General features: G+C 40.9%; 1 protein-coding gene across 1 annotated transcript in view; it reads right to left on the bottom strand.

The window, feature by feature from the left end:
* Positions 1 to 11,337: 11,337 nt before the first annotated feature.
* ANKRD55 (ankyrin repeat domain 55) overlaps positions 11,338 to 23,990 on the bottom strand; it is a 100,790-nt gene continuing 88,137 nt past the window's right edge. The window contains exons 9-11 of the mRNA XM_060007036.1: positions 22,086 to 22,726; positions 14,165 to 14,257; positions 11,338 to 11,693 (exon numbers count right to left, since the gene is read on the bottom strand). Coding sequence (XP_059863019.1) covers positions 11,572 to 11,693; positions 14,165 to 14,257; positions 22,086 to 22,726 — 856 coding nt within the window. The 3' untranslated portion in view covers positions 11,338 to 11,571. The remainder of the gene's footprint in view (positions 11,694 to 14,164; positions 14,258 to 22,085; positions 22,727 to 23,990) is intronic.

Genomic DNA, 23,990 nt, shown 5'->3' with positions numbered 1-23,990 from the left:
GACCCAGCTTGTCCCAGCTCTGGGCTAGTAAGCCTCCCTGGCCTGCAAGAGCACACAGGTTCCCACTGCTTAGGTTGCTGGTCACCAAGAATTCTGAAGAAGCTTTAGCTCTATGAGCAAAGCCAAGAACCACTCTGTGGTTTTGCTGACGTTTTCCTTTATAGTTATAGAGGATGAGGAACTTTTCCAGAAAAAAGAGGAGATCTTAACAGCAAAAAGCTTCCTGCCCTTAGAACGTGATACAATAAAATGACTGAATTAATTGAATGACTGCCCATCAGTTTATTCTCATTGGTATTTTAATTATCTCCTATTTTTTTCTCTTATGACTACCTGTTTGCTTTAAAGGAAACTAATAAAATCACCTTTTAATAGAATCACTACTGACCTGGGCCATTGTATTGTATTAATCAGGGTAGGTAATAACTACTGTTAAAACAACTCCTAAATCTCAGTAATTTGAGACTAGAAAGGTTATTTCTTGAAAACATTAAAGTGCAATTGGGTCTTTGGCAATTGGAGTCAGATCACTTCCAGCAAGTGGTTCCACCATCTTCTGGGCCTCAGAGCTCTCCACTGGGTCTTCTGCATCTTTCTCCGGGCGAGGGAATAGAGCCAGCGTGAGTGACCCTATGAGAGGTTTTAGGGAAGTCGGCACATCACAGCCACTCATGCTCAGGATCAGCCCCGGCCTCGCCCCACTGCAAGGGGCTGGGAGAGGTCGTCCGGCACGTGCCCAGGAAGAAGAGGAGGCTATGGTCCTGGTGTGCACGGCAGTCTCAGCAGCAGCCCACCGATCCTCCTGCAGAAAGCAGTGCGTGTTGGGACTGTGGCCCCGGGTTCTAGAGTCTAGCCAGACTGTCTGCACTGGAATTCTGGCCCTGCCACTTGTAGCTGTGTGACCTTCTTTGTCAAATGGGCATCATAATGGTATTCACCTTTTAGGGCTGTGGTGAGGGTTAAACGAGATGACTCCTGTAAGTACATACTGAACTTAGAACAGTGGCTGCACATGGTAAATGCCTGAGGAATATTCAATGTTCATCATGAACAGGAAGCACTTAGACCAGGCCTGATAAGAGGATGCAAGAGGACATCAGCTGTAGTGTTTCTCCTTTCTCTTACTGTGACTTCAACTACAAATGTCATTTTCTAACACGTTCAAGGTCCTCTACTGACCTCCAACTGCTTCTCCTTTTCGTTTTTGTTCTCTTCTTTGCTGCAAGTTTGGGTGGCTATTTCTGTTCCTGATTTTTATTTCTTTCTCCTCCATCATGTACCCTCAAGCTGTAAAAGTCTTCTTTATTTATGCCCCACTCTGGCCTCCAGTCCCCTGCCTGCCATCAAACACCTCCTGAAAAGTTCCTCCTAATGAAACCTTGTCTTTATTGCTCATTTAAAGAATGGCTCTAAATTAAGTGGAGTGGTCCCCTCTGGTTTTCTATTCCCCCTGCTTTTATTGTATCAATTCTCATAGGAAATGAAACCCAGCAAAATCTGGGCTATTAGCAGCAGCCATGCCAGTAATTGGGAATCAGATTTTATGGAGTTGCTGGGATACTGATAGGACAAAGTCAGAAAATAGAACCTGAGATAATTAACAGATTTTGTAATTGCTTTACCTGCATGAAAGCAATCTGGAGAATTTTGGTTGGTATCTTCATAGACAATGAACTTTATGAGAGTAGGCGTTCTGTTTTATTTGTAGCTGTAGCTCCCTCACCTGGAACAGTGCACATAATGGGTGTTCACAACTTTTTTGCTTAACTAAGTGTTAGCAGCAGAAAGGAATGGGTAAATGGTAAATGAGAACAAGGGAACATTTATTTATTAAAGACTACTTTAAAAAAAAAAAAAAAGACTACTTTTTTTTTCTACCACTACTTTTTATGGATTTTTAATTAAAAGAGTAAAGTCATTATTAATAAGTATTTTTCTTTGCACCAAAAAGGACACTAGCAATGTTGGAAGGACTAGCATATTTTATAAAAGCATATGTCTTAGGTCCAAATGGCCAGTCTTCTTCATCATATTATTCATTTTCTTTTAAAAATTGTCAAGAAGACACATTCTTCAGATTCAGTTTAATTTAAAAAAGGCAATTACTCATATGTGCACATTGGTGAAAATTTTTTTTTCTTGTGGGGAAGATAAAATGATTCTTAAATTATTTAGAAGGAAAAAACTCATGAAATTTAGCACACACAAAAAAATAGAAAAATAATGATGGCTAATTTGCCCAACCTGTATGAAATACAATATAAAGGTTTACTAAGTGGAACCCAAGGCACTACAGCTGGAATAAGATAGTAGTATCCAGCATTTATTAGTTGTTTTCTTTGTTCCATGCACTGTTAAGTGCTTTACATGCATTAACTAATTTTATCTCATACATAACAATGCCCTGAGGTAGCTACTATTTTTATCTTCGCCCAAGAAGAAAGCAGAGCAGTGAGATTAAGTAACAACCATCCCCACTCACACAGCTGGTTAAGTGTGGGACTGTATCCAAATCTAGGCTTCCCCATCCTCAGAGCTTGTAAAAGATCTTTTAGAAGAACTTAACATACGAAAAAGTTTTAATCATGTACATAACTTAAAATTTCATATAATACCTCAAAGCTTCAAATGAAGCCCAATGTCACACTCTTACACACACACACTGAATTCTCACACCCCAAAGGCAGCCACTTTCAATTATTTTAGGTTTTGCTGTTACTGAAACCGGAGGGAAGGGGGCAGGGCACAACCTTTAAAAGAATGACATAGCCATAGGACATGACAAAAACTGATTAGAACCAACTAGGTCCAAGATTGCGGAAGGTTCCACTTCCAGTGGACCTTGAGCCTCATTTTATGCTCATTGTAACACATTAGCATGATAAATGACACCCCCACCAGCGCCATGACAGTTCTGAGGCCAACCATAAAAGGTCAAAAAATGGGCAGTGGCCGAATTCCTGGAAATCCCCACCCCTTCCCCAAAATAGTTGGAATAATGCCCCCACTGGTTAGCCTATGAAATTACCCAGCTCATAAAAACTAACCACCCCATATTTCAGGGCCTCTCGCCTTCTGAGATGGCCCACATTGTGTCTGTGGAGTGTGTTCCTCTCTAAATAAATCCATTTCTTACCTATCACTTTGTCTCTCACTGAATTCTTTCTGTAACGAGACATTAAGAACCTGAGCTTCATTAAGTCCTGAGACCAGGTGTGTGATCTCAATGAAAAGACCATGCGTTCAAGTCCCAACCTGAGTTGTACGGTTTCATTACTATTTAATGATATTTCTAAATGTAAACCTCACATTGCTATTTCTTGATATTTTCAATTTTAGACCTTATCTATTGACTTCCGAGTCTGAAAGATGAGGATTTATCTCTTTTCTGCACAATAGTTTCCTATCCTCACCTTATGGTAATTAAACAATAGTTGGTTAAAACAATATTTACTGTTACATTATAATAATATAAATATTATTCACAAAGTCAGGCATAGACCATGATCACATTCTACTTCTTCTAACAACACCGCACCCCTTCTTGGAGTTAATTCTTGTCCCATTTTCTTAGTTGCTTTGTCTTCCATGTACCTATCACAGATTAAGTCCCCCAAATCTCCTCTACAATTATAAATGTCCTCTTGATATAAATCAAACACATCAATCCTATTAGTTGCATTTTGTTTTTCTTTGAAATATCTTGATGCTCGCCACCTTCCTGCTTTTTTTTAGATTAATTTTTATCGGACTACAGTTGATTTACAATGTTGTGTTAGTTTCTGCTGTACAGCAAAGTGAATCAGTTATACATATACATATATCTATTCTTCTTTAGAGTCTATTCGCATATAGGTCATTACAGAGTATTGAGTAGAGTTCCCTGTGCTATACAGTAGGTTCTTATTAGTTATCTATTTTATATATATACTAGTGTGTATATGTCAATCCCTATCTCCCCACACGTTGGTGAAATTTTAAAGCAACAACAACAACAAAAAACCAGAGCCAAACATTACATTCCATTAAATTATTATGGTTTGTAAAGTTAACTTTCAAATGTTAAAGATAAAACACACTTGAGAAGCTTCTTTATGTTTTAAGTTTCTTATAAGAACCAGCCTTTCACTGAAAACATAGCAAGAGGTGGATTATTTTTACCTGATGCTCCATGTCTGTGTGTGCACATATTTCGGTCTGGGCTACACGTAGCCAATTCTCTATTACTGGGAACTGCTTTGAAAGTTGAAAGATCCAGGTCTCTTTCCTTCCTTCTTCCCCTTCCAGAGTTCAAGAGCACAGCCACAGGATGGGAAAATGGTTAAGAGAAATGAGAACACAGAAATCAGTTTGTTTTGCTTCTTGTGAGCAGTTGTGTTAAAAGGTATGAGTGAGGAGAGAGAAAGTAATGGATAATTCATTAAAATGCTGTGCCTTAGGAGTACCATCAATGCCTCTCACTTTCTGCTAGTGTCATTCCCATAAAGGTAAATTGCTGGATCATGTTCCTCCTGCCCCTCCACCCTGAGAAACTGTAATCTTCACTCCTGACTGGCTGTGGGACTGGCTGGTGAACGGATCAGCTTCATCACGCCCCACCCCCATCCTTTTCTCCACTTCCTACAGAGTCTCAGAAGTTGGCTCTCCTTTCCTGAATAGGTCTACTGATGAAGAAATGAGGTCAAATTAGCATGAAGTATCATTTTGAAAAAGAAAAAGTTAGCGATGCTAACACTTTTGATACTGGGGCAGGTTTGTCAAATATGTTAAGATTTCCTTTTTGCCTAACCAGTAAGGTTACCATTTTATAAGAACCAGTCCAGATTTCCTCCTACTCTGACCTGTACTACCTACAAAAAGACTCTGGTTTTGAGTGTCAGGATCTTGAAGAGGTACAATGTTGATACTCTGGATTATCATTTCAATTTTTTTTTCCAATTTGTTCATGTCTAGAGTCTTTTTATTTATCTACTTTTAGGCTCTGAGAGAGTGACTCTGGGACTACAACTTAGAGTGGAGGAATAAAAGTAGAGAAATAATTTTGAGACTTAATGTTTTGTTTTATTAAAAGATAATTTACTGGCTTTAAATCACAAAAAGATAAAGAGCCAAAAGAGACAGGATATAGCTTAAATAATGACTTTTTTTCTCTAAGAAATATAGGAAAATCCTTATCACTTAACCTCATATAAACCTGTTATATCCTTTATATGTTCTTTTTTCCTGCAACATCTACCCCAGTATAAGCATCAATGAATGTTTGTTGAAAGAATGAATGACTGCTGATCCACAACAAGCTAAGGCAAGGATGGAGAGAAGATGCCAGAAAAGGAGATAGTTTCCAGATCTCAACATTAGAACTGGATACTTAAGGGGCCTTCCTGCCTATCTGAGTGACGTCTGAGTTCTTGGGTCATGTGGTTTAAAGCAACCTTTCTCCTTACCAACCAATAGGGATTGGTTATGCAACTAGCCGAGTAATTCAAACCCATATCTATCCATTCCTGCACAAAAGATACATACTTTGCCTGGCTCGTGAATAAATAAAGGCTTGTTTATCCCCTTGACTCTGGGAGAGTTGGCCTAAGGAATGGCACTGTCACACCCGTTTTCTGCCTTTCATCCCTTACCATGGGTTCATGTTTATTGCTTAGCTAGGAGGGCAGTTAAGGAGGACACATGCATTTCCTGAGTGTTACAGGGTGTGGGGTGGTAACAAGATCAGACGTGAAGTCACAGAGAGTGCTGCCTACATTAAGACTGGGCCTGGGCTTCCCTGGTGGCACAGTGGTTGAGAGTCCGCCTGCCGATGCAGGGGATGCAGGTTTGTGCCCCGGTCTGGGAGGATCCCGCATGCCGAGGAGCGGCTGGGCCCGTGAGCCATGGCTGCTGAGCCTGCGCGTCTGGAGCCTGTGCTCTGCAACGGGATAGGCCGCAGCAGTGAGAGGCCCGCGTACCGCAAAAAAAAAAAAAAAAAAAAAAATGACTGGGCCATCTGAACAGAAAAACTGATCGAATTGAGCTGTGAACTGTTAATTAGGCTCACAAGGCAACAGGGAGAAACAGCATTCATCCAAGAGTACACATTCGGGTGTGATTTGGCTCAAGGTGAACTCTGAGGGGAATCCCATTCTGATTGCAGTGTTGAGTCATGCATGCATATATGACCTGGTTTCATTAACCCTTGGATTAAATTATATCTCATGAAAGGTTACAATTTAGTATAGTAAAACCTAGGCAAGTCATGGTTACTCTTGAGACAGGCATGAGTTCTGTTCCTCAGAATCAGTGTTAGCAAAGGGGTATCTTTTAAAAATATTACTGCAGTGCACCATGCAGCCCTGCAGCCTGCCTCCTGCTTCAGCAGTGTTTGGGATGTGCCTTGTTCCAGCCTCTGACCACCCTCCAACCTCTTTTCCAGTCACAACCTTCTGAACCATCTTCCCGGCCAGCCATCCTCTGCCTCCAAGGTCAACCAATGCTGTTTTTTGAGCTTAGTTTCTTATTGCATGTGAATCAACCATGAGTTCTCAGATGTGTGAGAATTATTCCACCGAGCTGGAGGCTGCCGTCAATGGCCTGGTCAACCTGCATCTGCAGGTCTCCTACACTTACCTCTCTCTGGGCATCTATTTTGACCGCAATTATGTGGCTCTCGAGACCACTTCTTCTGTGAGTTGGCTGAGGAAAAGCTGAGGCCTCCAAGTGTCTCCTGAGGATGCAAAACCAACACCACAGCCGCACCCTCTTCCAGGAGGTGCAGAAGCCATCCCCAGATGAGTAAAACCCTAGATGCCATGGAAGCTGCCATGGTCCTGGAGAAGAACATGAACCAGGCCCTTTTGGATCTGCTCCCATCTCTCTGACTCCCTGGAGAGCCGATTCCTAGATGAGGAGGGGAAACTCATCAAGAAGGTGGGCAACCACCTGACTAACCTCACAGGCTGGCCAGCCCCCAGGTTGGGCTGGATGAGTGTCTCTTGGAAAGGCTCACCTTCAAATACAACTAGGAGCCTCTGGAGCCCAGTGGCCTTCTTCTGGAGAGGCCCCTTTGTCATTCCTCTGGTGTCAAAGCTTCTGCCTGAGCCTTTCCCTGCAGTCAGTAGGCAGCTTTTAAACCATGCTGAAGCTCTCTCCCAAGTCGTGAACCAAACAGAAACAAGAAAGCATTTTGCAGAAAACAATTTTTTTAAGTGCTCTTAATCCTGAAAGCTTTCCTCCCAAATGTTACACCTATTGGTGTGCTGGTAAACTAGATCTCAAATAAAAGCAAGCACTGATTTGTAGTGTTTGCCAATTTTCATGGTGTAAATGTTCCCACCATGGCCAGTGCCAAGCCACCAATGTTCACAAAACTCCTGAATATTAGATTCAATAATCAAATCTTGCAAGCAGGTAAGACCTAGCTCCAGCACATCCATGAAAGCAAAATCTTATTCATTTTATAAGCCTTTGTTAGAATCATACAAAGGGCTTTATGGAAACTTGCATCTTCATCCATAGGTGAAGACAGGATGTGGCAAAGGGAAGACGGTGATTGCTAAACTCCCTATGATGGAGATTTAATGGGCTAGCTCTCAGGGACTAGAGATTCAAGGGAGGGAAAAGACCCTAAATGTTTTCAATTCATTTTTTCTTTGTATTACCTGCCCCTTGCCCCCCACTTCCCCCTTGCCCCAAGTCATTTGTTCGGAGAACATGGGATAGATATCTTACAGTAAACTACTTAGACATGCGAGAACGGTGCCTTGATTTTCAGCTTTTCTTGAATTCAAAGGCTTGCTTGGTTTCATCATATAGATCTGCAAAAACTCCTCTCATAGCTTCCTTCTAGCTGTAAACTATAATGTTGATTGGCTTCACCCTCTGTTTATTGTTCTTTTCTTACATACTTTCAGAAACTGCTCTTGTCATCTAGCTCAGCAGCTTGAATAAGTTATACTTTCAAATACAGTTAGTGTTTGGTTCAATACAATACAAATGGCAGAGCAGGGCTTAGTAATGAAGTCTCTCCAGTCCCATGGTCCACATACATAATTCCCCAACAACTGTATTCCTGCTCCAGAAATTTCATAGGTGTGGTATACCTTTGGCATAGCCTCTTTTCTGGATTTATTTATTCAGACTATCTGCCATCCAGGCAAAGTGGAGCTACAGTTAATATTTGTAGGAAGAGCCCACCAACCCAGTAATCTGTGCTAAACCAGAGTTTTTGGAAGGTACAGTTTTTTCCCCTCATTTTCCTTAGTTCCCTTCAGTAGTTTCTTCCGGTAAACACTTAACTCTAAGGCTCTCATCTTCCTAGAATTAAGCCGATATAAATAGACTCCTGTGAGTCCAGCTTATTATCCCTTCCAACTCTACTAGGTCACAGCTTGACATACAATATGATTTTAGAAACCCATGCCAAGTGACTGATTAGAAATATAGTGCCTCCCAGAAAGACAAACATAACCATTGATTTTGATTTTGCCCCTACTCTTTGAGTGTACTGAGGCATGTCTCTAAGCAAGTGTATCCTGGCATTTTAAAAGTGGTCTTTTGAAAACAACCCTTTGGAATCCACCATGGGCTTAAATGGGGTAATTAAGAAGGAACATATTTAACCTTAGCATGAAATACAACACTCAAGTCAAAAACTAAATTAAAGGAACATGATAGCAGCTCTCACATGCAGTAGCTAGACATTCTTATTGCTTTCAGGGGAAAATGATATTTTAAAATCAGGAAATTCTATCAGAAACACATATTTCCCAGACATTGAGATAGAAATACTAATACCGGTAGATGAAGACTGTCAACAAACTGTAGGTCGTTATCAAAACTACTGTTCTTCAAAGTGAATACCTTCCCATTCTGACCTCCATTTTAGTCCAACCTTGGTCTTTCGGGCAGCTGAATGAGTTCCAGGACATCTCCAGAGGCCAAATCTGGGAAGTCGATGAATAAATTGTATCAAAAGCCGAAGAGTTTCCAGTCAGCATGTTCGTCTGGCATAGCTGTCACCAGAAGGACAAAGGTAGCTATCACATTAATATGTAAAAAACAGGAAATGTCTTGTTAATAAAACCCTAGCAAAAATTTTATTAACAGTGAATGGTAAATCACCTTGCAACTGCTAGTGGTCCACAGAGTAGGAAAAATGAGAGCAATATTCACTTTGTTGTGGTGGTCTGGAGCTGGATCTGCAATATCACCAAGGTATGCCTGCATTAGCTGTGTTGCATTGGGCAAATTACTTATTACTCTCTGCGTTGGTTCCTTGTCTGTACTTGGGGGATATAGGTTGATGTAAAGATCCAAATGAAATAATGTATGCAAAGTTATGATCCTTAGCAATGAAGGGAAATATAAGTGGTAAAAGAACAACAACAAAAAATCATTTTAGAAGAAAAAGTTGCTTGATAATTTTTTAAAGTTGGGCACAACTTGGTGAATACCTCTGATTTGGTTAGTAAAATATTGGCCGAGGAAGACTCTACCCCAAACAAGCAACTTTACCTGGAGACAAAAGGATAGTTGCTCTATTTAAAGAGGTGGTAGTGGGCAGTACATTACTTTTTCATAGCTAAGCAAAGATTGTTATATCAACTTGGATGGAAAGGCCCAACATTAGAAGATTCTGTGTGCGTATATATAACTGCAAGTGTTGGGGGAATAGTGGGTTTTATACAGGGGTGTTTCGTTTTGTTTTGATTTATTGCTTTGACCTCTTAGCTATACACTTGGTGATCTCTTAGGGCCTGAGCTTTTGTTAGTGTGGTAATCTTTTGAATAATTCATAAATATTCTAATTCTCCCCTTTCCTGACACAAATGGAAGGACTGCATTTCTCTATCCCCTTTGAAGTTAGCCATGCCCATATGACTTAATTTGGCAAATAAAATGTGAGAGGAAGTAATGAGACTCACCTCTGATTTTCTCTATTTTGGTGATGAAGGAAGTACAAGTTGGAATGGAATCTACATCAGCCAACTCTGCCAGTTGGAAATGGGACATGTATCGTGAATGAGAAAAAAAATTGTGTTAGCCAATGAGATTTTGGGGTTTATTACTAAAGCAGAGGCTACGCTATCCCAGCTAGTCTAGGTAGTGTAGGGCCAGGTATCTACTTGTGGATGGACATGGATTCAGAAGTAGCTAGGTGACACAGCTGAACAGCCTAACTGATACTTACAAAGAATGATTCTTCAAAGATAAAAATAGCCCACAAAAAAAAAAAAAAAAAAGGAAGAAAGAAAGAAAGAAAAAAGAAAAGAAACCCTTCAGAATCTATGTCCTGAGAGCTCTTCCATTTGCACCAGGATTTGCTCTGCCTCTAGCTACTGTCTAGCTTGGGAGGTTGATCCATAGGCTTTCCCTTTTATAATCCCCGATTCAGATAACTATCATTAGCAAAATGAGACTGTGGACTACTAACTTCTTCTATTATCACTTCTTACATCTCTCTACCTTGCCAACTCCCTATCTCCCTACTTCTTTCCCTTCCTTCTTTCCTAAAAAAAAAAATTAGCTGAATGAGTGGCTAAGCATGTTCTAGGTATTGTACACATTTCTAGAAGTGCAAAGCCAAATAACTGTGATTTGACCTCAGAGGAGCTCTATTTAGTTAATGGCACAGTCTGACCTCCCTAAATAAATAATACTAACATAAAATGGTAATGTTATACTTGAGATATTTGCTGAATAACATGCAGGCTTGGAAATAACATGGAGTGACTATGATCTTATATGGCTAAACCTTGAACTTTCAATCCAAACAATACACAAACATCTTAGTAGGGAGATCTGCAGTTAGTAGTAGTCTTTCAAAGTTTGCTATGTCATAAGTATGGGAATGTCTTGAGTAGGCAGAGACCTTTATTTTGAAACAGAAAAAAGAATGATTAAATATGTAGAGTATCTGAGGAATGTATGAGGAATGTCTATTTCATTCTGTTAGGGCAGGATGTAGACCTTTCCAACTCACATGATCTTCTCAGTATCAGAACAATCAATCATATCTGAAAGTGACAATAGGTGGAAATAATCAAATAACAAAGAAGATACATAAACATTGTTAAGTGATTTGGGCTCTAGCCAGGAGTTAACAATGTTAGAAAATACTTTGCAGATGATTATACACTTAAAAGCCATAAACACTGACTGATTAAAGAAATTTACTAATTTAATTTTAATTAAGTTTTGTTAGTCCAAAGTAGAATTGCAATAAATGTAAAAAACATGTATGGAATGTGCTTTCTTTTTTATTCAGCAAAGCATACATTTTTTAAAAACATAAAATCATTCAAAAAAACCAGCAAACATGCCACCAAACACAGCTAAGTTTCCCTGATGATAACATGTTGTGACTTTTTATTTTGGCATGTAGAGGTCATGGAAACTCACAATATATGCACAAAGATTCTAAGTGCTTATTTGGAACAAAGAATTTTGAGTTGTAAAACCATGAATGGCTTATAGAATGCAATTTACTAAATTAGTCTTTGTTCTTACAAAGTGATCTTATCCTTTGACAGTTGAAAATATATATAATCTATATTTTTACAATCAGTGACCCACAGTCACTGATTAATTTTCATCATTGGTGGAACTGGCAGAGTTTTCACTCTCTTCAGCTGGTGGGCTGTGTCCCCGCTGGCTTGGAATAGCAGGAAGCACTCGGTTTGTCCATAGAGGTTCTCCAGATAGAACTGGGAGGAAAGAATAGAATGAAAAACTTTCAAGGTTTGCATCTCTCAGAGACTCACAAGGAATGATGGCAGTAGAACTGTGTTATTTCTGAAGGAATGGAGGCCCTTCTAAGAAGCTTTTCTTGGGGAGAGCTAAACTGCAGGAGAAAGCCATATCTATCTATCTATCTATTCATATTCAGGCTTACCACATGTAGTCAAGGATGCCAAATATGCACAGATACAAGGTGGGGCCAAGTTTGATCAAAACATGATCAGGCTGTTCGGGCCTAGCAGAGCCTTCTTTTCCTAGGGTGGTGTAGCCCTTGATGGCCAGGTCAGCACAAGGCTCTAAATAAGCCCCAAGACGTCTGTACTGTGCTTTTATGCAAAAGTCAAGAGGTTCTCAGGTTTCTTTTAGGAAAAGCACTGTACCTTTCCACTTCGTTTTCATAGAACTACAGTTGATCAAAGATCTTTATCTTCCCGTCTCCTTAAATTTAATTGTGAAAAGCAAAGCCCCTGGGTTCTGCCAAAGAAAATCCCATTACTTTGGCTTCCCCAAGCCACACCAGGATTCAAGGCTGAGTGTTAGAAGTCTTTGTGACTACACTTAGATGAGTGTTAGAGGTTTTTGTGACTACGAAGACAATCAGATGTCTTTGTGACTACATTTCCGCTTAAAGACAAGGTCAGACTTGAATTTCATTCAATGATTGAATTCACACCATCCAAAACTCTCCCTTTAGACAAATTAGGAAGGGCAAAGGAAATAATCTGTCCAGGCAGAGATCTTGGTCTGTGCTACTAACTCTGTGTGTGACCTTGGACAAATCTCTACCTCTCCCTTCCCTTATCTGAAAGAAGACAGGGTTGTACCTAAAGGGTTCTAGAACTCTTGCTTTGTCCCATCTGAACTGTAGCCTGGGGCATAAAAAATATATTGGATATTTACTCTGTGCAAACAGCTGCAAAGGGTTTTATGTACATTATCTCATTTAATCCTCTCAACAGTCTTGAACTACTCTTATAAGCTAAGTGAAGAAACTGAAGTACAGAAAGGTTAAGGAACTTGTCTTAAATAGGGCAGCTTCTAAATCATCTAACCTCTGCAATTAAGAAGATGTGGGGGGAGAGAGAGAGAGAGAGAGAGAGAGAGAGAGAGAGAGAGAGAGTGAGTGTGTGTGTGTATGTGCACACAAGTGCTTGAGTACATGTTATAAAAGACTGGGTTGGGATAGGAAGAACAGGAAGGAAGGAAATTAAAATCCAGTGAGTAGGGGCTTTCCTGGTGGTGCAGTGGTTGAGAGTCCGTCTGCCAATGCAGGGGACATGGGTTCGAGCCTTGGTCTGGGAGGATCCCACATGCTGCGGAGCAACTGGGCCCGTGCACCACAGCTGCTGAGCCTGCACTCTAGAGCCCGCGAGCCACAACTACTGAGCTCACGTGCCACAACTAGTGAAGCCCACATGCCTAGAGCCCATGCTCCGCAACAAGAGAAGCCACTGCAATGAGAAGCCCGTGCACCACAATGAAGAGTAGCCCTGGCTCGCTGCAACCAGAGAAAAAGCCCGAGCGCAGCAACGAAGACCCAACACAGCCAAAAAAAAAAAGAAATCCAATAAGTATCACCTGTTTCATGTGACAGCTGACTCGGTATCCTGTAATTCTGCTTCTGGCTCTGCTACTTACTACCTAAATAACGGGCAAGTTATGTGACCTCTCTGAACTCAGTTTTCTCATCTCTACTGCCTCAGAGTACAGATATAAGGATTTACAATCTCCAAATTTCTAGGCATGGGGCTCAGGAATCCCCTTTATAACAAGGACCCCAGATAATACTTAGGCACAGGCAAACTTGATCACTTGGTGAATAGAATATATTAACAGTTTATATTGTGAGAAGTTTTGCATAAAATAACGCTAACAGTAAAACTGATGAACAGCATCTACTTGATTATTCCTTTCTGCTTAGGAATGCATTAGCCTGTGAGTGCAGAGGTAAGACACATTTCTATCTGTCCAACATAGTAAGGAAAACAATGTCAGGAAGCCAGAGAAGAATTTTTAAAGAGAAGACTTTTAAAAGAATTTTTAAAGCCAGTCTTAAGAGAAGAATTTTTAAAATTTTTAAATTTAATTTTTAAATTTTTCCTGACAGGTAAATGTCAGGAAGCCAGTCTTAAGAGAAGAATTTTTAAAGCATTAAAGACATTAAATAGTACATAGCAAAATAAACGTCTGTTATTGTTTTTATAGTCCAAACACAAAAATTCCTCAAGGGAGGGAGTTTATTTTTAAACAAGCATTACCATGTTGGATGAAGCTTTGAAGACTGTCTCTATTTTATTTTCCTGTAATGTACAGGGTTGGGCGCCTGATGTTCTCTTGAAAAAAATGAAAGTAAACCAAAATAACATTTAGCCCTGTCTAGACGTGTTAACAGTGTTAACCTTTGCAAAGGAAGCCGAGGAAAATTCAAAATACTTACATTTTTGGTCTGGTAGGGGAGCCAGGTTGTTCCGGGTGAAAGGAAGATCCCAGATTTTAGGTCTGTTTGGGGAGAGATGCTGAAAATTTTGTCCTGGGGACAAACATATTTGCATCAATCATATGAGACTCAACCAAAGGCAAATTATAAAATCCAATGGGTAAAAGAATCATAAAGGTTGTTATAGATCATGAAATTTATGATGTTAACAACAAAAAAATACTAATAGCTCTACCATATTCAGTTTCTATCACATGCCAGTCACTGTTTAAATGAAAGGAAAAGGTATCAGAAATCATTTCTGGAGTAAACTATTTAAATACAATTTTATAAACAAGCACAGTTGGCCATGCACTCTACAAAACTTAAAAGTTTGAAAAATAACATAGGGTATTAGTGTATCACATATTGGTCAATCTGGGTTGAATGAGTGGGTGATGAGTAGGATATATTCTTCTAGAGCTGTGTTTCTTACTCCTGGCTGCACAGAGAAATTATCTGAGGAGTTAAAAAAAGATGCTACTCTGGCTAAACACCACACCAAATAAATGAGTATCTCTGGGGCTGGGATAGGATGCCAGAGTTTTGTCAGCTCCCAGGTGATTCTGTTGTGAATCCAGGATTGAAACACACTGATCTAGAAGATGGGAGCTGAGTGAAAGCACTTGGGAGATCTGGATGATCTAATTTAGATGACCAGTAGAGTTATGCTGGAGCTATGCATAACAGCTCTTAAATTTTCAGGAATTTTGTGAGCTGGTTTACATCATACTTGGTGGCTTGACATCAGCCATGGTGGGAATATTTACATCAGGGAAATTAGCAAGTACTGATTTTTCTCTGAAGAGCCACCTATTAAACATTTATTAGCACATGACTGATTACAAGAGATGGATGTTCCAAACACCTGAAAATAGAAGGGACCACACAAAAGTTAAGTCCATTTAACAAGCTGACCAAATGGTATAATAAATAGGAGTTTGGGCTCTGGGGTCAGACAGGATTAGGCTTAATTCCCAACTTGGGCAAGTGATGTTCTGTCTCTAAATCTTAATTTCCTCACATGTAAAATGCTGAAAATAATTTTATCTGTCTTTTTCAGTTGTCATAAAGATTAGGAGAACAAAGGTAAAGCATTTAGCTTATAGAGTAAACAATAAACATTAGCAATTATTACAGTGTTATTCTGTGGCATGTTTAACATGATCTCCTGGACAGTGGGGCACGTATTCATTTGATCTTTTTGTTTAGTAGTCTAGTAGGAACCAGAATCACTACAGCAACACTCATAGGGTTTAAGTCTTCCGTTTGGGTAAAGCAGTCCTTAGAACAGGGGAAAAAAAGCATTAGCCATGATCCACCTCCCATCTGCTTCGGTGAGTCCAGTGGTAGATTTGCAGGGGCAGTCATCTGAGCAGTGTCATTTGATGTCATTTGATGAATAGTAAGCAAAATTTCTAGTCTCCTTGGTGGACATTTTGCCATTATATTTTTATTCCTTTGAACTCTGAAGGTTAAATAACCTCACAAGCCATTATTTAAAAGAAAACATTCCTAAGTAGAATTACAATAAAACCCATATCAGCTCATACCTGATTATTCATCCATGAACACTTGAGCAGAAATTTGCAAAACCAAAAATGAGATAATGATAATTATGGATAATGCATATTGAGCACTTACTATTGTCAAGGGCTAGACTAACTGCTGTAGGCATAGTCTCATTTAATCCTAACAATCACCTTCCCTTGTGAGATAGAGACTATTATCATCCCCATTATACAAATGAGGACACTGTGGCTTGGAGAAGTTCTAAATTGTCTGCAAGATCACATGATGGGAAGTGTCAGCCAGGCTCTGGACCTAAAATCCACACTATCCTGCCTCCTTAGGGGCCAAAGCAATATTGATAGGATGGGAGAAGGGGCAGAGAAGGACTTCAGCAGTGATTTGGGAGGAGGTGGGAGGAGAGTTAAACTGTTTTCCACACTGGCATTTTGCTCAGTTTTGAAGGACAAGGCAGAATGTGCATAGTCCAAAGTTCTCTTATCTGTGCTGTAGGCACCTTCAGGGAGTGTCCAGCCTGTGGGGACAGGGTTGAGGACCACTGTCTTAGAATAAAAAGGCAGGAAACGTTTTCATCATTAAATGAGGAAACAGAAGTGAAGGAAGATTAATAATAATTCAGCACTCATCTATGGCAAACTCACTGTATTCCAGAGCCTAGAGTACAAACAGAAGGCAAGGTGCTCAGGAGGGGCTGATGGGAAGAGAGACAGGTAAAGTTGTACTTTCGAAGGCCATGAGTAGTGCTGTGAGGGTATCAGAGGTCAGTGTGTCTTGAATTCCATAGACCTCGCTTGACCATCTGCTCTGCTACTTCCTAGCAAGCTCTGTGACCTTAGGCCGGTGGGCTAACCACTCTACTCCTCGATTTCTTCATCTCTAAAATGGGGATAAAAATTCCTCTCCAGCAGTGCTGTTGAAGGGGAAGTATGTGGTTCACTGCCCCAGAGGAGGCTTAATAAGGCAGAGATATTCCTTTATGATGGACAGTAAAAATGGGTCACACCTCCTACAGCAGTCAGGGTAACTTCTACATAGGAGGCAAGTTTTAGACTGGTTCTTAAAAGATTGTAGGAATCTGTCAAGCACACAGTGGATAAAAATAACATGGGCAAAGATGTCATAGAGTAAAAAGGTATGTAGTTGTATAGGAACTGAGAGATATTCATGGAACTGTTCAAGGGGATGGGGGGTGGGAGGAAAGGATTTGAGACGGGAGGTGCAGAAGTTGAGAATGGGAAGTGAGGCCAGGCCATGTTGGGAGGACTTTGTTTGCCAGCTAAAGAATCTGGCCTTCGTCCTGTCAAGATGCAAAGCTTCTGATGGGTTTAAACAGAGGTGGTCACAGCATCAGACCTACCTACTATCAGACCTGAGGAGGACAGTGCGTTGTTGGGGGGATACTCTAGAAAATTCTGGAGAAGAAAGTTCTCTCTTGAGGGAGAAAGGAAGCAAACACTTTGTTAGCTTCCTTGTGATAGCCTGCAAATAACCAGGCTGGTAGCAAACACCACAGAGCTTTCTGTTCAATTTTCTCTGAAAGCTGCTCTCAATGAATTAAGCTGATGTGCTCCAAATTCCCTCATTAAGTTAAGTGCCTCATCCCGCATCTCTCTCCATCTAGCCCAGTGACAGGTCTCAATAAATGTTAAGCAATAATCATTAGAGCTAAATGTTCAGGGCTGCTGATGTAAGCAGAGGACATTAGCTGCCTGGAATTCAAACGGTAGCAATCACTGCTAGCCCATATTATTTCTACTAAACCCAGGGTGGGGAAAGAGAAAATCCAAAGTAAAGGGGCCATCCAAGTTCAAGCCAGTGGTGCTGTGGTATGATTTATAGTACCCAAATGCTTTGCTACTTTAGGTTTCAAATCAAGTATGGGAGCTCAGTGTAGAAATCTACTGAGTTTCAACCTGCCTAGACTAACAACTTGAAGCCCTTAAGTGAACCCTCCCAACTGTACTCTGGAAGCTTCAGCAGTTCTAAAAACAACACCTCAAATTGGGTTAAAAAAATATTCACAAAAATAAAATCTATAAGGCAGAGAGAAATCTTTTTATTTTGGGGAGTACAGTGTAATTTCTAAGAAAATCACATTGTAGGTAATTTGGTAAGCATACTAACAAACTGGACTTTGAGACTTAAAGAGAGAAATATGTACATTGCCATGGGATAACTTCCTATTTAGGAGGTCTGGGTTCAAGTTCTGAATATGTCCTTAGTGACATATTCAGAACAATTAGTTGTAAGACTGAGCAGATTCTAGGCCATGTAAATTATAACTGGAAAGGGCCTCATGAAACAAAATGGTCCCAGACTCTGTATCCAGAGGGTAGGAAAACTGTAGCCGAGAGAGATGACATGTCTTGCCTTATCAATCAGGGCTCATTCAGGAAAATAGAGACTTCTTTAGGCCTTGAAACAGAGGGAATTTCATACAGAAAGGTGGTTATACTGGTTGGTGGAAAAGGTGAGAAGCCAGAGGACAGGGTAGAAGGACAATCCAGAGATTAACCACAGCAGGAAGATGCAACCACTTCTAGGCTGGAGTGATAAGGGGAAGAGTTGGTATCACCAAGGCTCAGAAGCTACTGGGAGCCAGAACCACAGAGTGAGGGGCTTTGTGGAGGAAGTGGGAGGAATTGGAAGCCCTGCTGGAGAATCCATAGGAAGCAGAGGGACACTGTGTAGAACTACACTTGTTTTCCTCTTTCTCCTGCTCTTACTCTATTGCCAACGCCTCTTGGTACTTGGCCAAAAGTACCTGGAAGCAGCTGCAAGGGAGCCTGGGAAGTGTAGTTTCCTGAGATACAAAGTAGAGCTGGAGGGAAGAGCCTAGATCTGAGAGCAAAAAGGCAGCTGACTAGCACATTTACTTAAATGTCATCATCTTTTAAACAAAGGTCATCTGTAGCTTGTCTCTAAGGCATAGCGCTTAGCATAGGGCCTGGCACATAGCTAAAAAAAAAAACCCCACAAATGTGTATGTGTGTATAGTACTATGCTCAATCACTGTTCTAAGTATTTTATATGCATCAATTTGTTTAATCTTAACAGCAACTCACAGCCCTACATGTTAGGTATTTCCTCCCATTTTTGACATGAAGAAACAACGGCTCAGAGAGATTCAGTAACAGCAAGTAAATGAGAGTCAGAATTTGAACCCAGATAGTGTGACTTTAGAATCCCTCTCTTGGGGCAATTCCCTGGCAGTCCAGTGGTTAGAAGCTGGCTCTTTCACTGCCATGGTCCCATGTTTGATTCCTGGTCAGGGAACTAAATCCCATAAGCTGTGTGGTGCAGCCAAAAAAAAAAAAAGAAAAAAAAAAAAGAATCCCTTTCTAACCACTGGATGTGCTGCCTCTTCATAAATCAGGATAATAGACATTATCCTTTAAAGAATGAGTGAAAGAACTAAGGTCCTTTCCGTTTAAAACTTATGATTTTGTATCTAAACATGAGAAGAAAATCAATTTAAAGTGAGTTGTATAATCAGTTTAGCAAATCCATGTACCTTAAAGTTCATTTATAGGCTGAAGATTCTTGGGAGTTTATCTTGTCATGACTCAGTTACCTAGGATGGCTCCTAGTTATTATCAGCATTCAAAAACATTGGTTGTTGGGGCTTCCCTGGTGGCGCAGTGGTTGAGAGTCTGCCTGCAAATGCAGGGGACACGGGTTCGAGCCCTGGTCTGGGAGGATCCCACATGCCGCGGAGCAACTAGGCCCGTGAGCCACAACTACTGAGCCTGCGCGTCTGAAGCCAGTGCTCCGCAATAAGAGAGGCCGCAATAGTGAGAGGCCCGCGCACCGCAATGAAGAGTGGCCCCCGCTTGCCACAACTAGAGAAAGCTCTCGCACAGAAACAAAGACGCAACACAGCAAAAATAAATTAATTAATTAATAAACTCCTACCCCCAACATCTACAAAAAAAAAAATTGGTTGAAAAAATAAATGCTTTGGTACAGGCATGGCTAATTATTTGACATTCCCTTGGAGACTTCTGCTTCTCCTTTTCTGCCCCATAGGACTTTTCAAGTTACTTCATTGGAAAAGTGAAACAAATCCTCAAACCAATTTATTGAATTTCTTTTTATTTTAAATAATATAGAAGGTTTTAGATGGCACATGTGACAGAATCTACTAGCTCTCTATCCAATATCTATTCTCTTTTTCCTCCTAGAAACAAAAATCCAATTTTGGAGGGACGGTCAAGTGCCCAGTTAAAAGGATCCGATTCCCAGTCTCCCGCGCAGATAGGCATGATCATGTGACTAAAGTTCTGGCCAACGAAACGGAAGCAGACTGTGGAATTTATGGGAGATAACTTATTAATGGGAGCTAATTCAGCTGGCGGACATCCATTTCCGCCCCACCCCCTTCCTTCCTCCTGCTCTGTCAGACATTATGAAATGTGCAATGATGCAAAGGATGAAAGGCATAGGTTAAGTTGTAGAGCATACAGATGGAAGGAGCCTGGGTCTCTGGTGATCATGGATTCCCCAAGCACCTGGGAACCATCACCTTCGACTACTTTCATATGAGAGCAATAAACTTCTATGCTGTTTAAGCCACTGTTACTTTGGATTTCTGTTACAGGCAGATGAACCCAATCCTAACTGATATAGAAAAGACAGCCCAAGGCTGTCCTGGGAACAGAATAAGAACAAGACTTTCACAAATTTCAAAAAATTTTCAAAAAGAAGATATTAGCCAAGACAGGACTAACTCCAGAAAGTAGGCTGAGTCAAGGCCCTGGAGGCCACCAAAGTGTCAAAGATAGCAGATCAATATCTTTTCTTCCTCACCCTTCTGCAGAACACAAGGAAAAACCACCCACGCTTCAGTGCTTAGTGGAGGAAGTAAAATCTTGAGGGAAGTTTTTCTCAGGAAATAGCCTTCATGTGTTTATTCCTATCTATCCTGTGCTTAAAAACATATAAATATGTATGAGGGAAGCCATACGCTACCTCACAGGTTTCAGGCATCAGGCACATGAAGATGAGTGAGGAGAGCCAGACTCATACTGCATATTAAATGGGAAGGAATATTCCTTATTTCCAAAGATACACTGTGCTCCTCTACTTCTTAAAATATACATAGCCCCCTTGGGCTTTCATTTTTCTACTTCTGAAATAAACATGGTTCAAGCAATATATCATTTTTCCTCTTAACCCTACTATAAGCAAAACAACAACAGAAACTTGTTGATAAAGAACAACTGACACTCCACGGACAGATACAGGAGAGTGGTGCAGACTGGGTTGAACTGGGGACAGTGATGTCCAAGTGATGTCGATGGGGATAGTGGTTACTCAGATCCAGGCAGTTACTGCCAAGTGAAATTTGGGTTCAGTGTTGCCACACTTTTCAACTTCTCAAGAGAAGCTGGAGTTTTAAATTTTTATGTCAAACTTCATGATTTTTAAAAACTAGTAATTAATTCACTTGATTACTGCATTAGTAATGAACTGATTTTGGAAGTTGTTTTGCGGCCTCTGCTTTAGAACCATAGTTCTTAGTCTCTGGTATACATCAGAATCACCTGGGGGCCGTTAACAGAGAAATAAAAATTTTAGTGTGATACATTTGTTTAACACAAATGTTAAATGGGAAAATAGGTACGTATATATTGCTTGCATGTGTATAAAAATATAGATTCTTTAGTGTGATACACTTATTTAAAATGTATATATACATATATATTTAAATATGTATAAAATATCTCTGGAAGGTAAACAAAAAATCAATAACATAGCTTTGGATGAGGGGTACTCGGTAGCTGGGGCAAGAGGCAGGAGGGAGAATTGCCACGTGACCCTTTGGTGTGTATGGAGACCTGAGCCACACATGTGTGAATGTGTTCTCTTTCTACACGTATACATAGAAGGCATTGCCATTTTCCCTTTTGCCTCACCAAGATCTTGGTTCAGTAGTCCTGGAGTGGTCATCGAACACATGATTTAAAAACAAACAATCACACAAACAAATGAACCCCTCGTAGGTGATATTGCCAAGTATCCCTGCTTAAGAATACTTGCTAGTGGAAATAGTAATATTCCTGCTCTAATCTGCCAGTCACCACACATATCTGCTACGATGAGATAAGATGAGAAGGCACATACTTTTACTTGATGATTGCTCTCGAGGTGGAAAAGCAGACTGTTTCCATAGCCTGGAAATCCTGAAGCCAGTACACTCAAGGGAAAAAGGTAGCCTAATCACCCATTTCCATTCTGCCCCTGTTCTCTAGGCCACCTACTATCACTCCAGTTCCTAACCCAGGACTACACAACACATTTCTTGTATAGAATCTGTCAGAAATGAGAAAGAAGGAAGCAGGGACATTACCTGATGAAGGATTATGTAGATGAGGAAGATGTGGCGGCCCTGACACCTCCTGGTGACTGGATCTGCCGGTAAGCAACCTGTCTAGCAGCTTATCAGAAGAAGACACAGTCCAAGCTTTATAGAACACCTGGTTATCCAGCAATACCTGGCAGCCAGTTCTGTTGTTCAATAAATCCTGCTCACTTCGGCTTTTCTGAGATTGCTGGGCAGCATGATGAGTACCAGAGCTCAGGCCAGCATGGGAAGTGGCCCCCTGGGAGGCTGTCAGGAAGTTATGGCCTAGGGTGATGGGTGGGAGACTCTGCGTTCTGATTGGCGGAAGTCCTTTATGGGCCAGAGGCTTCTTTTCTGGCAAGTGATATTTTGAATTCTCTGAGGTCCTCTTCTTAAAGTCAACCATAGCCACCTGATCACCAGGCTGTTCTTGGCAGTTGGTATCCATGTTGCTGTCAAAGGTGGTGATGATGTCATCAACTTCCGAGGTGGGCTCCGCCCTGTGCCAGTCCCTGCAGTGATCTTTCTGATAGGCCCTCTGCTCTTCTTTTTTGTTCCTGCAGAAGATTTGATTGAGCATGCTGAATCGTCCCTCTTTCTTCTGGGGTCTACTCTTCTGGGAAGGAAGGGGTCGAGTAGGCTCTGTTCTATGGGAATATAAAATAACAAGGATGCTATGTGAGGGCAGGAAGTGGAGACACCAGCAGTAACCACACAACAGACCTCCCTCTATTCCATCCACCTGAGCAGGTTGTCTGAGATCATCCACAGACACTCGAAGCCCTCTCAAGTCAAAGGTGATGTGCAAGAGCTACTCACAACCTCCTTGGCCATCCCCTTCCTTGCCATGGTCAGTTCTCTGTCCAGTTAGAACATTTCTTAGTTAGATTTCACCTGCTCCCTCAGGAACTATCCTTTCAAAATTTGTCTTCTCCCAGGGATTAAGTAAGCTGAAAATACCTCCAAGTATTACTGTTCTCACTTCTTAAGGACAGTCAGTAGGAGTGCAAGCTTTAAGTCAAAGAGATGAAGGCCAAATGTGGAGTACATTTGGCCTTCAGGCTTCAACTAGCAGCAGCAGGGTGGAGGTTGCAGATGTCGGGGGAGTGTGATTTTAGGCTTTCTTTGAAAGGGATCCCAGGTGATCTGGGCAGAGCTCTGATAGGAAGCCTGCCCATTTTACGCTGTTTGTGTGTTGTTTCTTGTTGAGCTTTTACTAAATTTCCTATTGAAAAAGTGTACTAAAGGAAGCCGAGGAGAGAAGCTTTTGTCTGGGCTTCAGCTGCAGAAGAGGAAGTGTGTATTCCAGAGGTTGGGCGTGGCAGGAGAAGAAAATGAGCAATGCCCAATGAGCAGGCAATTTCTAAAGGAAAAAACGGTCAGCAGCTGTCCGGCTGGCTCTTCCTGTGTGGAGAGTTTCCCTGAGGCACTCTTCTGTTTTTGTTCCTTGGAAAATTCTGTGTTGTTCTCTTCTGAGGCCACAATTGATTTAATGCTTTCTGTGGTATGAGTTAATGATGAAAACTGACTGTGTTCATGCCCTAAAAGCCAGATTGCAACATTATTCTTTGGAGTGAGATATTGTAATATGTAATTTGAAAAAATCACCCCTCATTTTGGCTGCATATAATGAATGGTTTTTGTTTTTGTTTTTTTTCTGCAGGTCACACAGTGTATAAATGAATCTTTATTCCTGTGATATATTTTTATCCTCCTTTCACCTTCCAATAGGCTTTCTGAAATATTAAACACAACTTCTGGACTCCTGATACTACCAGAGAGAACCCCAGGAGATCTCTAGCATTCTTTCAAGTTTCCCCATACAGAATATGCCCCTGTGCTAACTGATGCTACTTCAGCATCTTCTATAAACAATCTCCTCCTCCTCTTAAGGTTGTGATTTTGGTCAGT

Source organism: Delphinus delphis, chromosome 3 (assembly GCF_949987515.2).
Source record: "Delphinus delphis chromosome 3, mDelDel1.2, whole genome shotgun sequence".
In the NCBI taxonomy this organism is placed as follows: Eukaryota; Metazoa; Chordata; class Mammalia; order Artiodactyla; family Delphinidae; genus Delphinus; species Delphinus delphis.
The sequence above is the reverse complement of the archived record's forward strand: the minus strand, read 5'-3'. Positions and strand labels throughout refer to the sequence as shown.